Genomic DNA, 26,110 nt, shown 5'->3' with positions numbered 1-26,110 from the left:
ATGTGTAATATGGGGCCACTTTGAACATTATTTCCAGGGCCTCTTTTTGTTCCCAGTCCACCTTTGTCTGTATGGCGAGGTGTGTTTTGGTTTTCCACTAGGGTAATGCATTTACAAAATGGGACTATGAAGTGCTCTTTTTTAAACTGCGATTTTCCAAAGAAACTGTGACCATTGTTACAGGTTTTAAAGGCAGTGTCCCCGAAGGAAACAATGGAGGCACAGTGCATGTTTGATGCAATGTTCCCCAACTAAAAGTGCCCATCATGATTTTTTTGTGAGAAATAACACATTCAAACAATGTACTATGAGATATAGTGCCCATCATTGTTCCTCTGCCCGCCAACAGCTCTTCATATGTACAGATGCCACAAAATAAAATGCATCAGAATTGCTGCTATTAGATGGCAAATGCTGCAATCATATGCCATAGGGCTGCTGCATATGAAAGTGTGCTTCAATTATGTCTATGGCTGTTGCTTAGGTTTAACAGTGGCTGGCCACATCATTAGGGGGCTGCTGGAATATTCAAGGGAGATACAGTCAATATTCTTCAGTATGCCAGCCTGCAAGAGGTGTTGTACAAAAATTGAAGGGTGCTCATTTCAATAGCCATTAGGGCTGCTGAAATATGTCATGGTGCTTCTCCTTCTGGCAGTCTGTCCAGCATGCTGCTCAAGTAGGCCAAGGCTGTTCAGAAGTTCCATGATCCAGTATTGCTTCTCAGATACATGAGGGCTGCTCAATATTCCACTGTTGCCGGGTGTTTCTTAGTTAGAGAGGCTTAGCACGGGTTACAAGGAGTCCAGCCAGGCTGTTCTGGGGTGTGCGTGTTTGGCAACAATTGTGAGTTTCTGTGATGATCCAGTTGGAGTCTTGCATGCATGTCATGTACTTTAAGGTTGTGTTAAAGTATGTTTGGCATGGGGTTTTTCAGCATTAGGTTGGTCTGGAGGGATGTGGTGTTAGTACGTTGGAATGTTTAGAGGAAGGGCAGAAATCTGGTTAGAGGGAAGGTAATATAGCTTCAATGAAGGACGCAGTCATGCTATTGTGAATCCGAGCTCCATCTGTTTGTGAACTGTGAAGAATCCTGCAGATCCCTCACTAAAACCCTGCTAAAGTCTTCTCCCAGGTGACCAGGGAAAGGTAGATGCTTTCTGATCCCAGCCCTGGGGGTGGTGTACTGCAGGAGGATCACCAGGCCACAGACAGAGCTCAGGGTAGTGAGGAGATTCCGTGGGATACGACACAACATTTTTCTTCCAACACAGAGAGTCTTACTACTATCTCAAAAGAGGTTACAGCTTATTGTAGATTTAATGTCTCCCAACCTCCTATTAAATCTAAGGTAGGAAACCCTAAGGTTGTAACACCAAAGCCTATTATACCAAAAGAAATAAACTTTTTGGTTTCTAAAATCAATTGCCCTCCTCAATACCAAGGGTACACTACAAGGAATGGAAGAAATGTTGTACTCTCTAAACCATCGTCCCCTAGCACAGTTAAAACCTACAGCCCCTCTGTTAAAATTACTAAATAAATTCAATCTATCCTTATAAATACCAAAGAAGTGGAAAAACCTAACTTTGATGAAGTAAACTACGTGTGTCAAAATCTTAGAAGGACTGAGACGAAGAAGAGGGCTGAAGAGGCATGTGGATGTAGTAGTCATGCAATTGGACCCAACGGCCTTTACAAGGGTCAGGCAATTGAAACTAACGGCTCACACCTGAAGCCAATTGCCAAGCCTGTGGTGCATAAAAGGCTGCAGCAGGATAGGAAAGAAGAAATGAGCTGGAGCAGGAGTTGGAAGGCTGGCAGTAGTAGTAGAAGACCATGAGGCTGGCAATTCATTAGGAAGTGTAATCACAGAAAGGATGCCAGAATGTGGAGACAGCAGATTTCAGCTGCACGTTCTGCAAGGGTCCTGTGTTCTCAAAACCTGCATTGCTGTGGCTGCAACGAGGAAGACTTGCTGAGAGTGCAGTTTTCCCCATGTGCGTCCAGTGGCTGTGAGAGCAGAGCCGGGGCTGTGCTGAAGACCGGGGCCAGTAGCAGAAGGCAAGCCGAGGGAGAGCGGATTGAAGGAGACTTCCAATTGGCGTGGCCAGACCGGAGACATCTGTGCTGCAGAACGGTGTGGGTGCCAAATGTGCCCAAAGCAGTAGTAGAAGTTGAAGAAGCCAGGAAAGTGAAACAGCACACAACTGCAGTGTTCCTGGAGCCGATGAGTGAAGCTCAGTGTTCAGGATCACTCAACACCTTGCTGGTAACTGTTACCAGCTCAAAAGTAACTTTAAAAGTGAGCACAAACTGTTCGTCATTGTAGAAATCCTTTTTGACAATGGAAATATAAAACACGCACTAATAGTGAAAGCCGCAGTGTTCACGTAAGAAGAAAAGCACCTTATTTCAATTGTTGAACAATTTACTGTTGCCAGAGTTGTCGCCTGTCCCTAATTAAAAGGGTACGACTGCCAAACGATTCCGAACAAACTAACATTGTCTTTCATAAGAGTTACAAGTCAATGCAGCATCAAAGGAAGGTCGCGTGTGGACAATTGTATTTTCCGAAAGGACTTTGAAATCATCGCCATGATATTACATGGGAATACAATCAGTTGCAACCCTTTAAGGTTAAAGATCTACCTTAAAGAGTGGTTGTGCGTGCCTAAATCTGTTTTTCCTTTGAAGACTGAACCTTGTAGAATTCAGAACAATTATTCTTTGAATTCAGAAGTTGTACTGTCAAAGAGAACAGCATTACCCAAGCCAAGAGGCGAACCCCTTTCCGCAATGAAACAAGTCCTATTTACACCTAGCCACCTGATCTACGAGGTTGTTAAAGGTCCAGTATCCACTGATACAAGTGTGGCACTGTTACCTGAAGCAGGAAGTGTGGCAATATAGCTTCTGGGTAATTACTGGAATCAAGACTGTGTGAACAAAGCTGCGGTAGGGAGCTGGGTGCTTCTGAAGAAGTTTAAGAAAACAATCTGTAATGCTGAAGACTGCTGAGGTTGACAGAAATCTAGTCTTGGGGCAGAGGGAGGTTATACTTGTGGCAGTAAGGCAGACAGAAAGGCAAAGAGGCTGCCCTTTTCTTGGAACATAGGAAAATAGAGTGCTTTGCCTGCCCGTAGCGGTCAAAGTGTCTTGTCTTTATATGCCTAATAATTCTGAAGTATAAAGTTGAAGTAGAAGTATCTAAACTGTGCTGGTGTATAAAACTGTGGATGTCACATTGAAGTTGTCTGAAGTACTGGCATACTGTGGAACAAAGGAGAGGGGGGTTGTCAAAATAAAAGCAACAACCAAAGAGAAGCATCCTAACAATTATACCAAATGTACTGCATAGGTCATACACCGTTGTAAAGATGTAAAAGAAGAAGTTGTTAACCTATTCTTTGAACTGTGGCAAATAATATTGGAAAGAGGATATCCAGGATTACCACTGGTGCTATTTTCTTGGCTGGAATTGAAATGGGATCTTTTCAACTGAAAGCTGAAGAATTTTCTACCAGTGAATTTCTGTTTGATGAACTTTTGTTTTGACTTGGAACTGGTTTAAGACTTTTCTTTCCTTTGAACATTTGGGAAGTTTACTTTGGAAAACCCTGGGGAAGGGATTTGCCTAGGACAGGTGAAGCTCATCCAAACATTGTGCAATTATAGTGTACTATCTCATGTTATTTTATTATTTGCCTTAAAAATTTTGTTGTTTAGTGTGAGGGCTATTTTGTCTGTTAGGATTTACCCCCTTAGCCTTTAGACTAGGTAGGGAACTTAGTAAAATGTCTAATCTTGAGAAAACTAAAAGCAGCTGTCCGCTTTGCATTACTGAACCCTTACAGAACCCAGCATCTAAAAATGCATTGTATATAATATATTCGCGCATAGGAACACTTGTCTACAGGCGCGTTATAAATGCCATATGATATCATTCATTGTGTGTTATTGTTTGGTAGGTCAAGGTCTTGCTTTCACCACATACATAACATTTTGTCTCAAACAATGCTAAAGATTTTACATTTGGAGCATTGTTAAAACCCAATGTACTATGGGAATATTGGTCAGTGCATTTTTATTGTTAATGCACAATCATTGCTAGGTTTTCCTTTTAGTAAATCTGGCAATTAAATACCACACTGTAAATGCTTTTACCATTCAGGTAATGTTTACTACCACTTGACAGAGGATGCCATTATTGACAGAGGCCTCATTGTATACAAACTTTAATATCATATTTTATCTGCGGTCTTGTATGTTGCTGGATCCGTTTGACCTTTCTAGTCTTATGGCGTTAAATTACAATGGTGTATGTTAGCCGACACACATATGTAATTGTGTATATAAAATCATAGAGTAATGGTACCACCCACAAAACCAGGCACGCAAGAGAGTGCCCCCTGAAAGACATCTGTGACTAGCCTGTTTCCATCCTCCATTATGTTGACTTCGATTTGACGGAAAATGGTTATTTGCTTATTAGCATTACTAAGGAAGGCTGAATGAAGGTGGTTATGCTGGATTCCCCCATAAGCTCAAAGAAAAGGGATGTCATAAAAATATAAAAGCAAATTTGATGACCTTGTATATACAGAAACTTGAATTAATTGAAAATCACCTAGATCCATATTTCATGGCTTGTAGTTCCATATAATACTGCCAATTGCTGACTGGAATGGATTCTTGGATACTTAAGGGAAATAAAACAGAAGTATATTTCCAACGGTGAAAAGAAAGTTCTATATCCCTGAAACTCACAGTTGGGATGGCTTTCTACACATCCAAATGTGCGTTGTGTCAGTGAAATGATTTGTACCGGTATGCAATTATACTCTGTGCAAGAAGTTAATGTATTTTTTTCTCTTTGACAAATGCCTATTTACATACCCAAGTTATTTATTCAGATGAATTAGTGTATCTACTCTGCGGGCCACATTATTTATTCGAAGGATGATCTTCAATTTGGCCTCACTTCAAGGCCACGCAGAGATTTTAAATTAAGGCATACAGTGTGCTTACCCTACACAACTGGCGTCTTGGAGCACATGAGTGGAGAGTGATTTGATGGATAGAACTGTGAGCAGGCACAATAGTAGTCCAACATATTGATGTAGTAGCAATATTTTTAGAAGAACAATAAAGGTTGTGAGAACTGTCAAAGCCCTGTGAGGTGGGAGAGAGCTGCCAGTACACAGCACTCCTTACCAGAATATCCCACTACTCATAAGGCAGTCCTAGAGAGTGCTTAATTTATAGTTGAATCCAAGCTTTTGTTAATGGTTGACATCTCTTTCAGTGAATAGCAATATACTAGTTCTCCGTCGGCTTCTCCAATATTTGGGAACCGTATTGAGTGGAAGGCCAAGAAGACCTGCCTTTCCTCAAGGTAGTGTTGACAAGGTCTTTATTGCAACAACCTCATCTTGGTGGCTCCAGAGGTTTCTCTTTTTCATATTTGTCTTCATCTCTGAGGTGGTTTCACTTGCTTGACTTTGCAAGTGACATATTTCGCTGTCCCTCAGTACCACCCTGGGCCGGAATGCAGCATCAAATCCAAGTTCCAGCTCTAATCACAGGAAACATTTTCTTAGTGACTCACGAAAGACAGTCAGGGGCCGGATTCAACACTTTTCTCTGTAACCTGGGTTACAACTGATGCCTCCATGTTGGTTTGGGCACTTCATTTTGGTGTTTGTTGGGCTGTTATTTACTCATACACAGCATTTCTAGAGCAAGATTATGATTATGGTCTGGACTAGCTGCATTAACTGTTCTGCATTGGATGTCAGATAAAGAAACTATTAATGTTAAATCTATTTGTGTAGTCCACATATTCCTACAGCTAAATTCCTGGTAGTTTAAACATAAGATAGTTAGAAAAGGTGGACAAAGATTTCTCCTTAAACCCAAGTTCTGTGAAACTCCAATCCCTCACACCTTTGTGAAGCCACCAATCTCTTGTGTTTTGGAAAGCTACTACAAATCGGCCTCTTTAATCAATAACCTTTACACCAGTATACTATGTGTTGTGAAGATTATGGTGGTTGAACACTCTATAAAACATTTAAAGCAACCTCCCAAAAAATCACTGCTGAATTATACATGAACAAACATCATCCTCCTTAACTGACCCTTTGTGTTCGACGTCGCTCACTTTTTCCTGCTGGGAGTAAAATGGTAGGCTCTTGGAATCTGTGGATAGTGTGTGGACTAGCCCAATAGCAGTAATGAACATTTTTGGAGGCGTGGTCACGACTAGCACAAAAAGGTGTGGGAGCTCCTCTACCGAGAACAAACATGGCTAAATAACCTGTTCTATGGGAAGGTGCCCACTCGAGAGAGTCTACAACCATTTTATAGCTCACTTTACCTTTCACAGAGGAGAAATAATGATTTGCATATCAGTCTTTGTCCCACCTACAAGGGCGGTCCAGCACCAACATGCTAGGCAATTCTCCTCTGAACAAGATTACCAACAGCAAATCCCAGACATGTTTTTCAGCCTAGTCGGGCCTCATGAGTGAGGTGAAGCTGTGCCTCTCTAAGCACAGTGAGCAAGGGGTCTACGTCTGGTTTACCATGGGTAACTTCTGGTGGAATCCAAAGTTCCTAAAAATGGACAAAAAAGTCTGGGAGCCCCTCTACCTCATGATTAGGCCTGGGCAAACTATGTTGGCGATAACTTGAATCACTGGAATTGTGTATGGTTATATCCTCGCAAACAAATGAAAACCTTCGACAAAACTGTCCGGAATAGTTCCAGGTGCGTCTACGGTTCTCCAATTAAGTTCCTGTGAGGGAGGACAGTCTATTGCCTTCCCTCACAGGGTCTTATAACTTGCCCCACCGCACATCATTGGGGCATGTCTCACTTTCCTTCTATTTCCAGTGTACTTGGGGTCAGAATGGCACTAGTTCTGTTTACTGGGATGCCTTGGGTATGGGATGCCATGGTATACTCTGGATAGAGCATTGGTCATCGGAGTGCTTTGGGAGGGCTTGCTTTGCTTAGAGTTGCTCCCCTCTAAAAGTGCACTAATGATGTTTGTTTTTAGCTATATACAAAAGATCAGGTTAGAAATGAATGTTTTAGCAAATTGCTTATACTAAATGTCTGTCTTTTAAACTGTTTCAGTGAAAACGTGCAAACATCGTTGTTTTGAAAGAAAATTTGGGAGTTGCCGCTGCGACAGTGCCTGCGTAGAACTTGGAAACTGCTGTCTCGATTACCAGGATGTCTGTTTACAGCCAGGTAGGGCAAAAGACATACTTTATACTTTTCTAAAACAACAATTATTAAAAAAAAAAAAAATAGAGTTTGTAGATCGCGCTTCATTAAACAAAATAAGTGTCCTAGCTGTAAGGATACTCCCGTCCCCTGCACTCAGCTAGAGCCTAAAAAGCAAAACATTTCATTCAAAGTATAATGTGATTGCATGCCACTTGTATACGCACTCGGTGTGGAAAAATTACATTGAATAAAATGTAATATATTTTTTTCAAAAAAGGTTGTTTAAAGTAGTATCTCATACAAATGTCTATTCCTTGTTTTCTTCATCCGAGTACATTATTTAAAAAAAAAAAAACAGTAAAACACTGCTCAACGCATTTCAGCACACACGTCCCTTCTTCAAGAGCAAACAGTCTTAAATCTGTTAGTACAATCCAAACAATAAGTAATCAGTAGTGTAATTAATCTAATACAATATTGGTAAGAATTGTGGATGAAACAAGCAGGTAGATTTACCTCATGATTCAAAACAAAGGAAGCTTCAAAGCATAATAGCTGTATATTAATTTAATTATTTTTTTATATAATGCGCCTAACACCATACCTGAGTTCGGTTTCTAAGCCCGGATCTGGGTTCCGAACCTCTATTGCTCTGCATGGTATTGTTTCCAAGACCAGCGCGTTGCCCCTGTGCTGTCTTCCATTCACATGATGAACTGATACATTGGATCTCCACCATCCACATTGTTCCAGTATGGTTCCACGCTACATATAAGATGAAGCTACACAGTGTAGTGAACTGTAGGTAGTGTCAAAAGTAACACTAAAATATGAGTCATCAGCAATGGGTATAGAGTGAATCATACCTTTAGAGATCCATGTTGCGTTCTAAAATGAAAAATAAAGCTAATATTCAGCCAATCTCAAATATTCCGCAAAATATCAATCTAGATTAAGGAAAAGACTACTCGCTAAATTGTTAAAAATATGTAGTATTAAGTGACTCTGGGAATAGAAACATACCTTCAAGGACCGAATCCACAGTAAACCTGATAAGTTAAGGTATCTCTAAAAGAGAAAGAAATCAATCCTCCGGGTTCTGTATTTCCCTTTATATTAACCATAGGCATAGTGGAACAAAATAACATTGTAATTGCCTCAAAAGTGGATTCTAAGATAGACAAAGCCATGTATGACTAGACATGCCATAGAAGACCTGGCCTAAAATGGCTGCTACATTTATGAGGAACATTATCAACGTAATAATGTGATGACGTTGTGTTGAACAGAGAGGGAATAGTTTGGCAGAAGGTGCTGAATCGTAAGGTAAATCACCCCACAATTACATGCAATTGTGTATAAAATTCCTAAATAGCACGCATCTATCAGCTTGGGATAACATTACGTGAGATCTTAACAATGATAACCAAGGTCGAATCTATATCTATAAAAACAATCTATACCTACAAATAAAACATTTTTATATATCGCGATGAAGAGTGAGCAGCATTGTTAACTAAACACCCTACAAACAAAAATCCAAGCTCACCAAAAGGCCCTTACTCTCCTAATTGCCACTCAGAATAGCAAACAGAACAAAGAGACCAAAATCAAACCCTCCCCTGTATTCAACTTCAAGGACGTAACGGAATCCGAAGTAATTTCCCTCCTAAAAACCATTAAACCATCTAACTGTAAGGGCGACGCCTGCCCCTCTCAGCTCATCAAGGACTGCGGCGCGACACTCGCACCCTTCCTGACAGCATTCATCAATGCCTCCTTCCAGTCTGGCCACGTCCCATCTGACCTCAAGGAGGCTTGGGTACGACCGCTCCTCAAGAAGCCCTCCCTCGACCCCGCGGCACCAGGGAACTACAGGCCCATTACCACCGTCCCCTTCCTGCTTAAAATTCTGGACAAAGCAGCCTACCTGCAAGTCCAGAAATTCCTCGAGGATCACCACCTTCTGGCCCTTCGGCAATCAGGCTTCAGGCCACGACACGGCACCGAAACCGCCCTCCTCGATTTAAAAAATCAAATGGACGACATCAGAGACGCTGGTAAACCAGCGCTCCTTCTGCTTCTTGATCTATCGGCCGCGTTTGACCTCGTGGACCATAATAATCTTTGCCATCACCTCTCCATCGCAGCTAACTTCTCCCCTAAAGCATGTGCTTGGATCACCTCCTTTCTACAGGATAGGGCCATGAAAGTCTTCTCAGACTCAGCATGCTCCTCCCCTAGTCAGATCAAATGTGGGGTTCCTCAGGGCTCCTGCATTGCGCCCACCCTCTACAACCTATTTACTAGGCCCCTTTTCAACCTTCTTGACACCCTGGGTATCTCATATACTAACTACGCTGATGACACCCAGGTGCTCATCCCCCTCACAGGTGACTATGAGGCAGATAGGATATCCCTCAACTCCATCTACTGTACTATCCAAGCCTGGATGGCTGAAAATTGGCTATGCCTAAACAGTGACAAAACCGAGCTTCTGCTCGTTGGGTCACCTACCATCCTGGGCAACCTCAACAAGAAATATCGCTCCTTCACCATCGATAATATACCCATCGCTGTGTCCCATACAGTAAAAACTCTGGGTGTCTACCTTGACTCTAATCTCACCATGAATAGACAGGTTAACGCCATTGCTGCCTCTTCAGCATACTACTCAAAACTGCTCAACGCAGTAAGACCCTTCCTAACGACACAGAACTGCCTTACCATCGCTAGAGCCACTATCGGCTCAAGACTGGACTACTGTAATGCTCTCCTCGGAGGCACCTCCAGCAAAAACATCGCCAAACTCCAACTTGTCCAGAACAATGCCCTTAGGGCTGCCACGGGATTCCCAAAAAAGGACCACATATCAGACCTAAGGAGACAGGTTCACTGGCTTCCTGTCAAACAAAGAATCATCTTTAAAATCCTCTCCATCACTCACAAATGCCTCCATGATCTGGCACCCCCCTACCTCGCCCAGCGCATCGCCTTCCCCACTTCCACAAAGCCATCCAGGCTAGCCTACACCAACTTGATCACCAAGCCCAAAACCTGCAGAGTGCGTGCAGGGGGCTCCAGCTTCCCAGCCATCGCTGCCACCCACTGGAACGCACTACCTTCACACCTTAGGGTAATCGACTCTCACCTAGCTTTCCGCAAGGCCATTAAAACTAGCCTGTTTGTCTAAAAGACAGGCGCCGCATTCCCATCTGTACTCTGTAACCTAGCACATATGTTGTAACCAAGTAACCGCATGTCCTAATGTACACATGACTACGTACACTTTCATGTAAACAGCGCCTCAATGCCTTGGGGCTGTAGTGCGCTTTACAAATGTAAAAAATAAATAAAATAAATAAAAATGCTTATCAGTGATATCAGTAATATCCAAATAAACAAATGAACTTAAGAAGGTGCCAACTCATAAGGTAAATCACCTTATAATTACATGTGATTCTGTAAAATTCCTTAACTCACACCTGCCCACTTGGGGCATCCTTACGTAATATCGTGGCAATGAAAACCAAGGTCGAATTTATTTTCATAAGTAACCATTCCTCCCTACAAGTTTCTCCCCCACACCTTAAGCTTCTACAGAGTATTGTTTTTTGACTCTTCGGCAACTGTGTTTACTAGTGTTCATAACATTGGTGTGCAGTGTTCGTCATCGGTGATCAGCATCTTTGGTTCTTGTACATCGCGCTTCATGCCAGAGTCCCGCCTCGCCCTCGAAGCTCGGGACCACGATTCAAACCTGTGCTGCTCAGCAATGTCTTGTTTCCAAGCACGTTGCCCCTTACCTATCCTCTTGTGACTAAAGTGGCATCCTTGGATTGGTGTGAACACAGACCATATTTGGATATGTCTAAACGGTTGCTGGAAGCATTCAGAACTGGGCAAAGCCCATGAGAAGAAAATTTACCAGCAGTGACAATAATGTCTAACAGCCCAGGGACTCAAATTCAGCAGGACTGCAAGTGGCAACATATGGCAGCATTAAAGTGAAATGGCTTTAATGCATGCCATATGTGTTCAGCATGGCACAAGGATAATTGGATGACCACTGACACCTGGGGAAGAGTATGGAATGACTTCTGCTTGTTCTTTGGAATGTGCCGGTTAGGTAACATTTTCAATATTGTGACAAATCTTCCTGACCTGTGTCAACCCAAGACATTTTTGCTGGAATTGGTGATTATTTTTCCCTTGTTCCTGGGTGAGTGGGAATCTTTTTTCGCTCGCACCCTTTCTTTGACTCTTTTTTTATGGGTGACCTTTTTATGTCTCTCCATAGTGTGTGATTGGAATCATAGTTCCCTTTAACTTTTCGGCTGTTTTTATTTTAGCACGCAGCTCCTTATAGGCAGTGTTGTTGGTTTGCCTTTGGGCTTCCCTTTTTAATTTCTCTTGATATCTTGGGTGAACTACTGTTCCCAAAAGAAAGTGGGATTTCCATCCCCCTTTCCATTTTATATATGAGACCAGAACACCCCACCTTATGTAGATTGCTGGGGAGATGCATTGTATCACCTTTTTTACTGTCCTGGTAACATTTGTGTTACAATAGCAAGCTAACTTTAATGGCTGTTGGCAGTGGTTTTGCCTTAATGACATTTTAGTCATATTACTCGCAGGCTTTCAAATCAGCCGCAGTAATGCACAGGAGGGTCACCATTCTGCTAGAATACTAGTCTCCTTCTTTTTTCACCATCTTAAGTATGCTTATTGTTCCTTGGGTATTCTCTGCTGACCTCTGCCACCTGGCAGAGGTCCTGGTGGAAATTTGACTTCAGTGGGAAGTCCAGGAGCAGTGTGCTGCTATAATGCAAAAGTACAGCACACAGTATTGGGTCCTGACTCAGGATTCCAGGGTCATGAAATCCAAATGTATTTGCCTACCAGTGAAATACCTAACAACAGTAACCACAGCACATCAGGTTTCCGTTCATACAACAAACAACCTTCACAATCAATTACTCAACCCAAAACCCTGGAGCGAGGCTCACCCCATCTCGCCATTAACCTTACAAAAATCGTCTATACTCCACACATATATACGCCAACTAAGCCACACATATACGCTACGCACAATACCCACACCACACTGACACTCAACATCTCTTTTAAGAACCCACACAAGTTCAACACAGGCAAGGCACCCTACACCTGGGCACAGTATGCAGTGATTTTAACAAATTAAATTACAGAGAATGCTGTAATAACGTACATGTTAGAACAAAAAATAACACATTTCTTGTTTAAAAGGGATATGATGTGGGGTAAGGCATTAAAATCGGTGGGGATGGGTTTGGGTGGTTGTAAAAGCATAGGGAAACTAGGGGTTTGCGGGGATCCCCAAAATGTAAAGAAAATAAATATTTTTCATTATAATATTGTCCCACTGAGGCTCCAGAGTGTCTGTGAAGTGAGGGAGGAGTTCAAACCTCTGCAGCCCTTTGTCTTCCAGTTGGCCTGAAAGGAATCAGTTCCTACTTGGGAGCTGGCTGTCCTTATTGGACAGCCAGCCCCCCTTTCATTAAACTGCAGGGAGAGTTTGAAGAAGTTGTGCCTGGGTTCCTGGTAGAAACTCAGATTGTGGAAGCTGATGCAAGTCGACCACTGTACCCAACTACGAAGAGTAAGATGAAGAAAAGATGGTTGTAACTGATTTCAGTGACCAGAGAGCCTGCTGTGTAACCAGAGACTGTGTTAACCCTTCCTTCCAATTGACCCGGGGGTCTCGAAGAGGGCACCTACAAAGAGGCTGATGAGACTCACTAGTCCTGAAAAGACCTACATTTTGAGCCATCCCTTGATGAGCTGCTACCTTTCTGGGCTGCAAACCGCCAATACCCAGGGACCTTGAGCCAGTGTGTGGTGCATGGGCTTCCAAAATCCCATTCTTGACACAACTTTGGTGGTCTCCTGCTGGCCCTCCAGAGACACATTTCAAATCCCTGAAGATCCCTCACCAGAGTGCAGGACTGAGAAAGTGAAGAGAATCCGATCAGCAATATTCGTTCTTCATCAGGTGCCTGTAAAAACACATAAAGGGAGCCTTCTGTGAAGTCCCTGAAAACGGTTCACTAACTCTGAAGCTGATACTTGTTCAAGGAGATATCCTCTGGAACTCAGACTTTTCTGAATCTGAACCCTATCCTGACCTACCTACTGCTGGTTGGTTCCTAGACAACTAGGGTCCCTCTTCTGCCACGCAGAACACTCATGCTCTAGAATAGGGAAGGACTTTGAAAGATAAGGCTTCTGACTTGAAACTATAACAAGTGTTGAAGGTACCTACTTGTAAATGTGTTAGTGTGTAATTGTATCAATTCTTAACAGAATAAGTTGCAAAGTCTCCTTCAGTTAATACTTACCTTATAAGTTGCTTGTTTCTCCTTTAAAACATATATACATTATTTTACTAGTTTTGAACTTTGTTTCACACTTCTATAAAGTAATACTGTTGGTAGTGTTTTATCAAGTTTAATGTATTTGAGTTTAAAAGTTTACCAATAGGGTTTTACTTGAACAGCTGTGTGCTCTTCTAAAAGTATACCATTGGGTTTTGCCTCGCCTGACCTGCTTTAGTACATTTCTAAAACAGTCTTGAAGTTCTTACTTTTTTTAAGAGTTGCATTCTGCTCCTCTAAAAAGTAGATGGGTACTTGCGTACCTTGAACTGCTGCTTGCCTTTCTTAAAAGTCTGCAAGAGTTCCTAATGATCTTAGAACTGTATCCCACACTTCTGAATAGTATCCTTGGTTAAACGGTCTATTCTTGTATTCAAAATATTGTAATAGTTTAAATACCAAAAGGGTTTAACTTACTTTGAATATCTGCTGCCATTCTCAAAGGTGTGACTGGGTTGTGCTGTACCATTCTGAATGTGTATCTATAGGTTTGACTCACCTTGACGTTTTGAACGCTAATCTAAATACGGTTCTACTGTGGTTTGTATCCCATAAGTATTGAATCTTTTTTTATGATATATGTTTATATCATATTTACATAACTTTTCAAAGATTTATCTTTTCTTACATGTATGTATATTAAGTAATTATTTCTACAATACATAGTGTTTCAGTGTTTCTTCGGGCCATACGTATTAAATTGAATTGATTATTTATATAACGCACCTAACCCTCAGGTAACTGGGCGCATTGCTTAAGGTATATTGCTTAAAATACATTGCTTAAAGTACATAGCAGGTTACCATAAATGGTTACAATATCTAGAAACAATATAATACAAGTACCAAGGTGAGGTAGACGGAAGTGGTTATATACAACAATAAGGTAGATACATCAAAGCAGACAGATAACATTAATGTACACAGTGATACATTGTTGAGCTATACAATTGTAAGTACAGTAAAGGTAGGAACAATTCAGTGAGTCTCCGGTGGAAGAGTTTATTGATTCTCCTGAGTGGTGAGCCAATTCTTTACATAGGTCCTAAATCGAGAGAAAGAAGGTTCAATTCTTTGAGCCATGGGTATGGAGTCACATAGTTTGGATGCTAGGACAGGGAAGCTGCTACCCCCACCCCGATTTTTGTAGGTAAAATCTCAGGACTCTAAGGCAGTGTAGTTGAGCGGTCTGGTAGGCCTATCAGACAGGTTTTTGGAGAATCTATCTATCAGATAAGTAGGGACTGAATTGGTAAGGCACTTGTGAGTAAGTGTGAGAGTTTTGAAAGATTTTCTGTTATTAAACGAGAGCCAGCTAACATTACGTCTGGTTTCTGATATGTGGTGGGATCTTGGTATATTGAAGGCAGATCTAAGTGCATTATTTTGTAGTACTTGAAGTTTGCTCAAGTTTCGCTTGTTAGTACCTAGGTAAAGTGCATTACAGAAAACCAGTTTGGATAAAATGAGAGCTCCGGCAAGAGTAGAGCAATTTGTTGTACAGAGGAAATTTCTGCTAGCGTTTATAAGTTTACAGGTGTAGGCTGCAGCGGAGGCAGTGGCGTATACTTGCTTGGTTAGGGTTAATGATGAGTCAAGATAAAATCCTAATGTCTTGACTTCCTTGGAGACCAGGATATTAATGCTGTCTATGTTAAAGCCATTGTATCTGGTGTCAAGTTTGTTTAGTTTAGCTTGGGAGCCAGTAAGCAGTAATTCTGTCTTCTCATCATTGAGGCAGTGGCCATGGGTGGTTATCCATGCCTGAATGATGAGCTATATTTTGTTTAGTAGTTTGGTGTCCAGGTCATAATTCCCGGAGATAGGTACGAGGACTTGGGTGTCATCTGCATAGTTAGTGTAGGTGACACCCAAGCAGTCCAGGTCATCAAACAAAGGCTTAGTAAAAAGATTGTACAGTGTCGGAGAGACAAAGAACCCTTGTGGTACTCCACAGGTCACTGGGGCAGGGTCCACTGAGGCTGTGGGGAAGACAACTCTCTTTGTTCTGCTGTTGAGGAAAGATTGTATCCAGGCCGTGGCTTTGTCAGAGAAGTGGGCTGATGATGTGAGGTGGTCACACAAGACTTCATGGCTGATAAGGTCAAAGGCGGCTGACACATCTAACAGAAGGAGTGATATGTTTGTTTGTTTTATTATTTTTTTATTATTATGTTCCCTTTATCTTTTTGGTCATCTATTTGTATGCTTCAATTTCTTTGTACATATCTACAGCCCTTTCTCCCTCCTAAAATAAGCCTGGCTGCTCTGTCTACGCTACCAAATGTCATCAGGTGGTACAGCCTTATACTAAGAGTGGAGTTTCTGTATTGCCTCCGATATAGTTTTATGAAGCCCTTAGTTGAACTTTAGAAAACCTGTCCTAACAGTGCCCTTTGTGCTTATAAATTGTCAAGAAATGACACAGTTCTCATTGAACATACCTGCCTGCATCCAACAACATCACCATTTGAATGTGCCTTTCTGTTGATCAGTGCCTGCTTTATAAGTTAACCAATGTGCATCAAAGAACACTGGAGACAAGTTTAATGATGAAAGAAACGGGTACCAAAGGTGAAACTAATCATAAAAGGCAGCAGCATGTGCAGATCACAGATAAAAACATTCATATGCCCTCCTCTGTGTTCAACTGCGCAAACTAGGGGACTTGAGGGGCAGGAGTTCACACATTTAAAAAGTGTGTATCCGGATTCATAAACGGGAGGCGCTTTTAAATATATGAAATAGTACTTCAACACCTGGTGCTTGTTTCAAGCAGGCCCAGGCTGATGTGCAATGCTTAGAATGGTAATTTCTGACTCCACTGTGCACATCATTTTAAAGCCGTGACAGCAGGGATATAAACCATCACCCTACCTTCCTCGTGCCATCTACTTGCTGACTCTGTCTGCCAACCTATTATTTTCACACTGCAAGATGACCCAAATTCTGTAGATACTCAGTGTTGTTTTATGTGTGTGTGTTTTTTTTGTCGAACATGTACTAAAATATCCATATTTCTAGTGGTATTTTTGAAATTATAGTAAATTTAAAATCATTTTGAAAGGTAAAATGTTCTGTTTTTTTAATACTCAAATACTTTAAGATTTACTACACATGCTGGGCAGCTTTTAAGAGTGCTGGTAGTTGTTAAAGTGTTAAAATCAAAATGTAATGCAGACTCCCCCAATTAATAAAATTGTTACCCACTTTGGAGAAGGTTATTCGGCTTGCATTATATTTATAAGTTTCATTTCAGTAGTTACCTTTGTTTATGTGCTTTTTAAATAAGTAGTTGGTAGGAGTAGTTTATTTCTAATCCAGCTCCAACAAAGCACTCAATGGCCTGGCGTGCTGGTTCTGGCAGACATCCAGTCCAAGCACACCTGGATCATACACACCTGCAGAGAGTTCAAGAACCGAACGCTGACAGAGAAAATGTGCCAAGTGGGCAGGCAAAAGGCACAGTGACGTTTTGCTTATTTTGCTCCTACACAACACTGTGCACTTTTCTTTTGAATTGCTTGTACTTGCAATGAACACGACCGGACAGCTGAACTGCCTGAATCCCTGGTATGTGCGTAGTTGACTAGGATTGCTGGTTGAACCTGTTCTCTGCGCTTTTTGCCCACTACATTAACCCTATTTTCCTGCTGTATTATTCTTTAAGTTTTTGTTCGTTTTTGATGAAAAACCCCACTTCCATTTTATCAACAACTCGGGTTGGGGCAAACAATACAAAGAGCAGGGCCTTGAGCACCTGTAGCAAATTTCAAAATAGTTTTCCATCTCAAATGCTTCAGAGGTGCTGCTGGGTCTCTGGCCCTCTACAGTCTAAGATTGACTGTTTTGTCTACAAATATAACGTAAGACTAAAGCAGCTTCTGTTCACGCTCTGTCCCAATGCATTTATCTCAGGAACGGGTGTTTGACTCTGACAACTATGCAATCTGCTTAGTGTGGGAGGTTTGCCATCTAGTCCATCAAGTAAACTCTATGACCCAGGAATCCATCCCTGTTATCCTCATGTTACCTGACCCCTCGGTGGTCAACGTCTTTCACGCTGCTTGGACTGGCAATTTGATCGCAGATAGACCTATTAATAATTTAGCCCCATCTGAACCTATTGTGCATGCTTATTATCGAAGAAAGAAAGCCCTCCACATTTTGTTTATCATAGCGTTCTGACATTGGCTTCGGGACTACATCAGCTACTTTAAGCGCATCAAGAAAGTGCTGCACTTGTGTCATGGAAAACGAAGCTGATGGTTGGTGGCACATGTTGACATAATCAGTGGAGAAAGTTATGGATCCAAGTTGCTTATGGTCAATTGCATCATAAAAACATTGAACAATGAATTTAAAACCAGTCCACTGGATAAGTGGTATGCCTGCCTGTTTTACTCCCTTAAATTAGGGAAATTCAATAAAACAGGATCAGGGAGTAACAGATATGAAGTTGTCCGCTCTTTGTTGCTGCTTAAACTACGATGTTGATGCGTTCAGACTGCAGATCTCAACCGTGCATGCCACACAGAGGGATGCTCCATTGTTATGTGATCTCAATCAATCAATCAAACTTTATTTGGCAATTAAAAAAGCCAAAAATTCATCACACATAGTTGGTCACCCTATGCAGAGCTTAAAAGAGTTATATTGCTAATTCATAATTTTTGTCCCACCACCTGTGGTCCTCTTACTCAACTTTCATCTTCGACGGCTGCTTCGCGGACCCCTTTGCTGAAGATGTCTGTGACTTTCGGCGACTGGTTGACCAGTCGACGCAGGCCTATACAGTAGGGAGAGTGTGGCCCCTGGGTTTGATTCTCTGAGAATGCATTTCCTTCTGCCTCTCTTTCCCTTTCTCGTCTGGCTGTCGCCCTTTACCTCTACTATGGAGAGGACTCCATTTAAGTTTTGTCTGTCCTGTAACGGAAAATACCTGAGGAAAGACACACATCGCCAGTGCAACAAATGTCTCCCTCGTGATCACGACGAGCGATCCTGCAAGTCTTGCAAACTTTTCCGTCCTAAGATGCTAAAGGATAGGTGGCCAAAGCAGTTGGCATCCTACACGATGCAGGCCGAGTGTGGTTCCCTTTTACGTGCCATCGCTGACAGCGAAGGCTCTAGCAGCAGCCATGGCTCCGATGTGGAGGCCATGGACCTTTCTGCAGAGCTGTCCCGTTCCCAGTTGCCCGTTGTCCATTCCCAGCCCCGACAGGCATGTCGCCGGCACTGCTATGGGGCGATAACACCCCAGCGACACAGGCACACCCGCACCCTTAAAGGCTAAGCATTCAACCCCACAGGTTCCCTCGACGGATCGTCGAGGAAGCAGCAGACGCCAACAGGTCCATCAAAGGTTTCAACGGTGCCTTCCGATCCTCATGATCGGCTGCCCTCCCCGCATCTACCATTGCAGACTTTTCTAAAAAAAGTTTATTACCCCTAAGACCTAGGGAGGGGGATTACTGCCCTAGTTTTCCAAAGGTACAGAAGCTTTCAAGTCAAACTGACCAGGAAGAAGTTTTTGAATTCTAGAAACCTGAAGAGGTCTACGAGGATCCCTATGGTCAGGAAGACAACCCATTTGGCCATGACACACCCGACCAGTGCCCAGATTGGGGTCAAGATCAACCTGTAGAAGAAGCGCCTTGGCTTTCCCCCACTCCAACCCCTGACCCATACGCCATTTGTCTGGATCCTCCCGCCTCGCCCCCACAAGCTTATTGATGATCGAATGTCCTTTAATGCAATCCTGGAAAGGGCTGTGGACCATTTCCAAATTGCCACGCAGGAAGCTGTACAAGACACTGACTTTGTAGGAAACCCCCCGGCCCCACAAGTCAGGCAATCACACTGCTAAACTCCATCAAGAAGTGCATTGCACCTTCTTTGTTGTCCCCTTCACTTACAAGGACTGTCAAATCTCGGGTTGAAAAGCTGTTTCACCCCCTCTGACTCATTGTACATCCAGGGGCATGCCACTCCATACTCCCTTGTTGTCACTGCTACCAGGAAGAGGGCCGGTGTACCATTGTCTACTGCAGAAGTGCCACCCGACAAAGACTTCAAAAAGTTTTACGCCCTTGGCAAACGCATCACCACTTCAGCAGCATATTCCGCAAGAATTGCTAATAATACAACCCTTTTTGTGAGTTATAGTGATGTGCATTGGACCAAGAAGTCCCTACTGGTGATTGTCTCTGAAGAGAAACAGGTAACCTACAACATCTTAAAAAACGTGTTGGATGCAACAGAGACAGCAGGGTGGACCCTGGCCTTGGGCACTCTTTTCAAGAGGCACTCCTGGCTCAAGAAGTCAGGCTTTAAGCCAGAAACCCAGGCACCCCTAATAAACAAACCAGTGGAAGACATGAATTTGTTTGGAAAAATTATGGATGATGCCTTAGAGACGGCGAAAAAAGAGCATGAGACTCTTAAATCTCTTAATCATATCACTGCAAGACCCTAACACCATTGGGGAGGCAACTCTCACCGTTCCTTTCGGGATAGTCTTTTTCCTGTTCTCCACACAACCAGTATGGCCCAGGAGATACACCAAGGTCCTCCGGAAAAGACGCAGCTGGTAGCAGCCAATATCAGCATAATGGACTGCGAAGAGGGAAAGGCAGGCGTAGAAACTCCACCCATAGAGGCTCAACACAAATGACTCGCCAGTCTGGGTCCCCTCCCATGCCTCTCCGGTCGGGGAAGTTTAACATCTTTTCTTCAAGCATATGATCAGACCAGTGGGTGCTCAAGACCGTTGCCCACAGTTATTGTATTGCGTTCCACTGGCCACCTCGATACCTTCCACCAAGAACCAGACACCTATCACCAGTACACCTGCAGATTCTGTTGGAAGAGGTGCGCATCCTTCAGGAAAAGAGCACCATACAAGTCATCCCCATTCATCATGTAAACAAGGGTATTTATTCAGTGTACTTCGTTGTACCCAAAAGGGTTCTCACCATGTGCCCTGTGTTAGACTTGCGCCCAGTGAACAAAAGCGTCAAGCCACAAAAGTTCAGAATGACAACATTGCAGGAAGTAAGCCCTCTGTTGACGCAGGGGGCTTACATGGCAACACTGGATATGAAAGATGCATAGTTTCATATTTCAATGTTGCCAGCACACAGAAAGTACCTAAGGTTCATGATCGAGAACAAACACTATCAGTTCAAGGTTCTCCCCTTCGGCATTGCCTCAGCCCCAAGGGCGATTTTGAAGGTGCTGGCAGTAGTAGTGGCTCACCTGCGCAGGTAGTCTGTTCCAGTTTATCCTTACCTCGACGACTGGCTTATAACAGGGGATTTGTATGGAACATGCCTATCAAATACCCAGAAGACAATAGATCTCCTTTTCAGTCTGAGATTTTCGATCAACGAGAAAAAGTCCAGCCTAGACCCCAGCCAATTCAAACAATTTCCTTGGGCTCTAATTTGGACCAAAGACAGGCTCACCTTCCCCTCCAATGAGGGCTGTTCTATATCCCTCAATTTGGGCTGCAATACTTGCGCCTTGTTCTGCTCGTGGAATCTCTTTTTGGCAGCACTTGCTGACATGCGCAGTCAGTCTTTAGCTTTGCCTTAGCTATGCCTTTTAAAAAGGCTTTTGTGTACTATTGTCTGTAGCCAGCCACTCCTTGTAGGTCTCTACACGCATGCATAGCGTTTCGAATTTATAATTTGTTTGGAACAAAGAGATTACCATCTGTTCTCCCTCTTTGCTGGTCAATTTCATTATACAGCAACCGTTCTGCAGGTAAGCCTGTGGCCAGCCTTCCTTTAATGTTAATAGCTTTTAAGCTACATTCCTCTGCACAATTAACTTTGCAGCGCCGCCTTTTAGACTGCTGCTAGTTGCCTTCGAGCTCACTTTCACATTTCAATTGTGCGAGCTGCTCCCATTGATTTATTTGGCACTTCGTGTGTTTACATTTAAACATAGCACTGTTTATCGTAGACTGCTGCCATTTGCCCTGGAGCTTACTTTCTCATTTCAATTGTGCTCGCAGCCCCATTTGATTTATTGGGCTTTTCGTGTATTTACATTCAAACACCTCTTGGATCCCCCAGAGCGGCGTGGTTGTCTGTAGGCTTCCTCCCATTTTATTGGAGGTCTTCAGATGCATTTCATGCAGTGCCCTTGTATCCTGGTAAGCCGTGGGTCACTGCTTGCCATTTAACATTGTAATGGAGCTCTTTTGCCACTTTTTCAGTGATTTGCAGACGGCGTTGAATGATCAGGCTAAGTTGTGCTGCTTCTTCACTTTTCAAATACATGCAGCTCTGGATCTCCTTAAATTGCATGGGGCGCCCTCCAGGTGAGATATTATTTTTGCCTTAGTTATAGGTATTCCACTTTGAACCTAGGTTTTTTATTTACCTGACCTAGTGCATTCTGCTCTTGTTTCTTGTTTCAGGTTATGTTTTAGTCCTGAATTGTCTGGCATGACTGGCCACACTACACTGCATAGGTTTTTGCAGCAGCTAGGTTTTCATCAGGTTAGTTCACTACAAGTCCTTTTTAGACACATACATTGTCATTGGTCAGGCTATTCTGATATAAAGATATATATTATTATATATATATATTCTTGTTGCCGATTCACCATGGTCCTGAATGTTCCTTTTCATTTTGCACGGTTCTCTTTTGGAAGTCACTTACCCTCTTGTTCTGGTTTACACAGCTGTTGTAGTGGGGGCCATATATGCTTATTTTCACTATGGTATACACGGTTCTTAATTGTTTTTAATAACTCAGGCTGCTAGCAGCAGTCCTTTTTCTCTTTTTCAATTGTATGTTGCAGGCAGTCGGTGAAGACTTTTCATGTAGTAGCTTTAGTCGCTTTTGCGTACTTGTTTTTCAGAATGGTAACACCCACCTCCTGAGGAAGACGTTCAGTTAACCACCACTACACGTCGAAACCGGTTGAGAGATAAATTCTACAGGGATGTGATCTTTGCATCTGTTCTTCCTATCCACCCTGACAATAGATTGTCTGTGAATTATTTCTATTGTTTGTAAATATCGCAATAATGTGTGTCATTATGGGGACTAGTTACAAATTCCTCTTCCCCATTGGTTCTTAGCATGTTTTTTGTGTCTTTTAGTACTTTGGATGTATGCCACGGTATGATGAGTTGTGTGTGTATGAATGCACCATGTATGTTGAGTATGAATGATGATGTTTTAGCCGATTTTTGGCATATTTTTGCTGATGTTTTGCTTTGTTCAAATGATCAGTGTATAATAATTTTCTGTGATGTATTCACTAGTTTTCAATTTTTGTATCACTTTAAATACATTTTGATACATTTTTTCTAAACATACTTTGCTCTGGACATATCTTTTCTGTTTTTCATGATTGAGAACAAGCACTATCAGTTCAAGTTTCTCCCCTTCGGCATTGCCTCAGCCCCAAGGGCATTTTCGAAGGTACTTGCGGTAGTAGCGGCTCACCTGCGCAGGCAGTCCGTTCCAGTTTATCCTTACCTCGACGACTGGCTTATAACAGGGGATTTGTATGGAACATGCCTATCAAATACCCAGAAGACAATAGATCTCCTCTTCAGTCTGAGATTCTCGATCAACGAGAAAAAGTCCAGCCTAGACCCCAGCCAATTCAAACAATTTCTGTGGGCTCTAATTTGGACCAAGGATAGGCTCGTCTTCCCCTCCAATGAGAGGGTTAAAAACATGCTGTTCCATATCCCTCACTGTGTAGCCAATCGCGAGCTGACCGTACGCAAAGCCATGTGACTGTTAGGGATGATAGCCTCTTACATCTACCTAGTTCCTCATGCACATCTGTGCATGCACCCCATGCAAGAGTGGCTCTCGAGCCAATGGTGTCAGGCCAGCGGACAATGGGACGATCTAGTGGTTTTCTCAGCAGCCCTTGTTCAGTCTCTGCAGTGGTGGTCAAGGGAATACCTCTGGCAGGGGAAGACCTTCACCACCCACGCAGTAGAAGGCACTCTCACCACGGGCGCATCTCTGACAGGGTGGGGGGCTCACCCCTTCATCAGACGGCGCAGGGCGTGAGGTCCCCAGTGGTAGCAACCAAACACATACACCTGTTGGAACTGCTAGCAGTGTTCAAAGCCCTGAAGGCATTCCAAACAGACCTCCAAGGGGAGATGGTCCTAGTCCTCACAGACAGTACCATAGCCATGTATTACCTGAAAAAGCAAGGGGGCACGCACTCTCCAGGACTATCCAAACTGTCACAGAACATATGGAAATGGGCTTTCAAACACAAGATGTTCCTCCTGTCACAACCCATTCCAGGGGAATTCAATCTTCTTGTGGACATGCTCAGCAGAGACTTCCCACTACTTTTAGAGTGCGAATGTCAGTTGCACAAATACATTGTTCTCAACGTCTTCGCAGACTGGGTCTTCCCAAGAATCGACTTGTTTGCAACCCTGGAGAACTCACAATGCCCAGAATACACCCCCAGGTACCCGCAGAACCGCTCCAAGAGGAACAGTTTCTGTATAACATGGTCAGGGAAATTTGTCTATGCTTTTCCATCAACTCCCCTACTCAACAAGATAGTGCAAAAGATGCACCAGCAACCAGTCACTATGATTCTTGTGGCCCCGATGTGGGCCCACCAACCCTGGTTCTCTCATCTGATGGCAATGTCAGTCTCCTCTGCGACAAGACAGGGGGGAAACACTTCATCCATGCCCGCAAAATCTCAGTTTAGCAGCCTGGCTTCTGAGTTCATAGAGCTCGGACACCTCCAACTTCCTCAAAGATGCATGGACAAAAACCTAACACCAGACATTGCTACTCCAATAAATGGAAACGTTTCGTCATCTGGTGCAATACCAAGAGCATCAATCCTATTGACTGCTCACCATCACATATTGTCCTATACCTGACTCACCTACTACATTCAGGCGTGGTCTTTAATTCCTTAAAAGTCCACTTAGCTGCACATTCAGCTTACACCATGTCCCAGAAGAAGGTTTTGTGGTGGAAAATTCCAGTGATCAAGGCTTTTAAAAAAAGGTGTTAAAAGACTTCATCCCCCTATCTCCAACCCAGCTCCCGGATGGACCTGAATGTTTTACTGACTAGACTAATGGGACCTCCTTTTGAACCTATGCATAAGGCTAGCCTTAAAGCACATACTTACAAGAGCGCTTTCCCAGTGGCAGTTGCATCAATAAGGAGGGTTAGTGAACTGCAGGCCCTTTCAGTTCAAGACCCATTTGTCACGAAGCAGAAGGTGATCCTGCGCACTCACCCACGGTTTGCACCTACATTTATTTCAAAGTTCCATGTGAATCAATCAAAAGAACTACCCACCTGTTTTGATGATCCCACTAACGTCGCAGAAAGAAGCCTCCACACTCTTGATGTGAGGAGAGTGGTAATATATTATCTGGAGAAAACAAAACCACTGAGAAAGACACACCAGTTTTTCCTTTCAATGGCAGCTGATAGAGAAGGGGACCCTGTCTCTAAATCAGCCATTTCAAAGTGGATCATAAACTACATCACACTGTGCTACCCTCTTGCCAAGAGAGATCTGCCCTTCAAGCCTAGAGCACACACTACTCTGGGCACTGGGGCTTCTATAGCATTCATTGCAAATGTTCCTCTTGGGTCCATTTGCAAAGCAGCAACCTGGAGTTCTGAACACACCTTTACACCACATTACTGCCTAGATACACACTCTAGGTCTGACTCTCATGTGGGACAAGCGGTGCTAAAACATCTCTTTGCTACTGTTCCTTTACACATCCCACCATCATCTCTGGGTACTGCTCGCTAGTCTATGCACAGCATGTGATTGTAAGCAGATTAACAAGCATCAGAAGACATGCATTACTTACGGAAGTAGCATTTCTGATGATTGTATCTGCTTAGATTCACAGGTGCCCACCGTTCCTCCCCTCTTGGAGTAGAAGGAACACAGAGTTCATACACCCCTCTCTCTCTGTACTCACTCACGGTAGTCATATGGCTTCCTCACGGCAGAAAAAACACAATCGGAGGGACCTCGATGCATAAGGGATTTTGGGTACACTACATGTCACGTTAGGGATAGTGTTACAGGCACGCCCATGTCGATGTCCCCTTTCAATCCACGAAAGAAAGATGCAATACCACTAGATGTCAGACTATTTGCACAGCATGTGCATTTAAGCCGATACAATCATCAGAAATGCTATTATGGTAAGTAATGCATGTCATAATTTTGGACCAGCAAAAATCCAGCCTGTACATCACTAAGTATACTCTTCTCAACCCAGGCTTGCAGGTTGAACAGTATAGCCCAGGCAAACATTTTCCCGAGATGGGTCTATAATTTGCAGGGGAGTCTCTGCCTCCCATTCATATATTGAAACTATTGAAGCAAGTTGCCAAGAGGTCGGGACTGCATTAAGTTTAATTACTGCATTAAATTGCTTGCATGG

At 43.0% G+C, this 26,110-nt stretch overlaps 1 protein-coding gene across 1 annotated transcript in view; it reads left to right on the top strand.

The window, feature by feature from the left end:
* Window positions 1-26,110, top strand: part of ENPP1 (ectonucleotide pyrophosphatase/phosphodiesterase 1) — a 594,855-nt gene that overhangs the window by 109,098 nt on the left and 459,647 nt on the right. Inside the window, exon 3 of the mRNA XM_069606684.1 lies at window positions 7,148-7,264. Coding sequence (XP_069462785.1) covers window positions 7,148-7,264 — 117 coding nt within the window. The remainder of the gene's footprint in view (window positions 1-7,147; window positions 7,265-26,110) is intronic.

Source organism: Ambystoma mexicanum, chromosome 4p, assembly GCF_040938575.1.
Source record: "Ambystoma mexicanum isolate Mex_15411 chromosome 4p, UKY_AmexF1_1, whole genome shotgun sequence".
Classification (NCBI taxonomy): Eukaryota; Metazoa; Chordata; class Amphibia; order Caudata; family Ambystomatidae; genus Ambystoma; species Ambystoma mexicanum.
The sequence above is the reverse complement of the archived record's forward strand: the minus strand, read 5'-3'. Positions and strand labels throughout refer to the sequence as shown.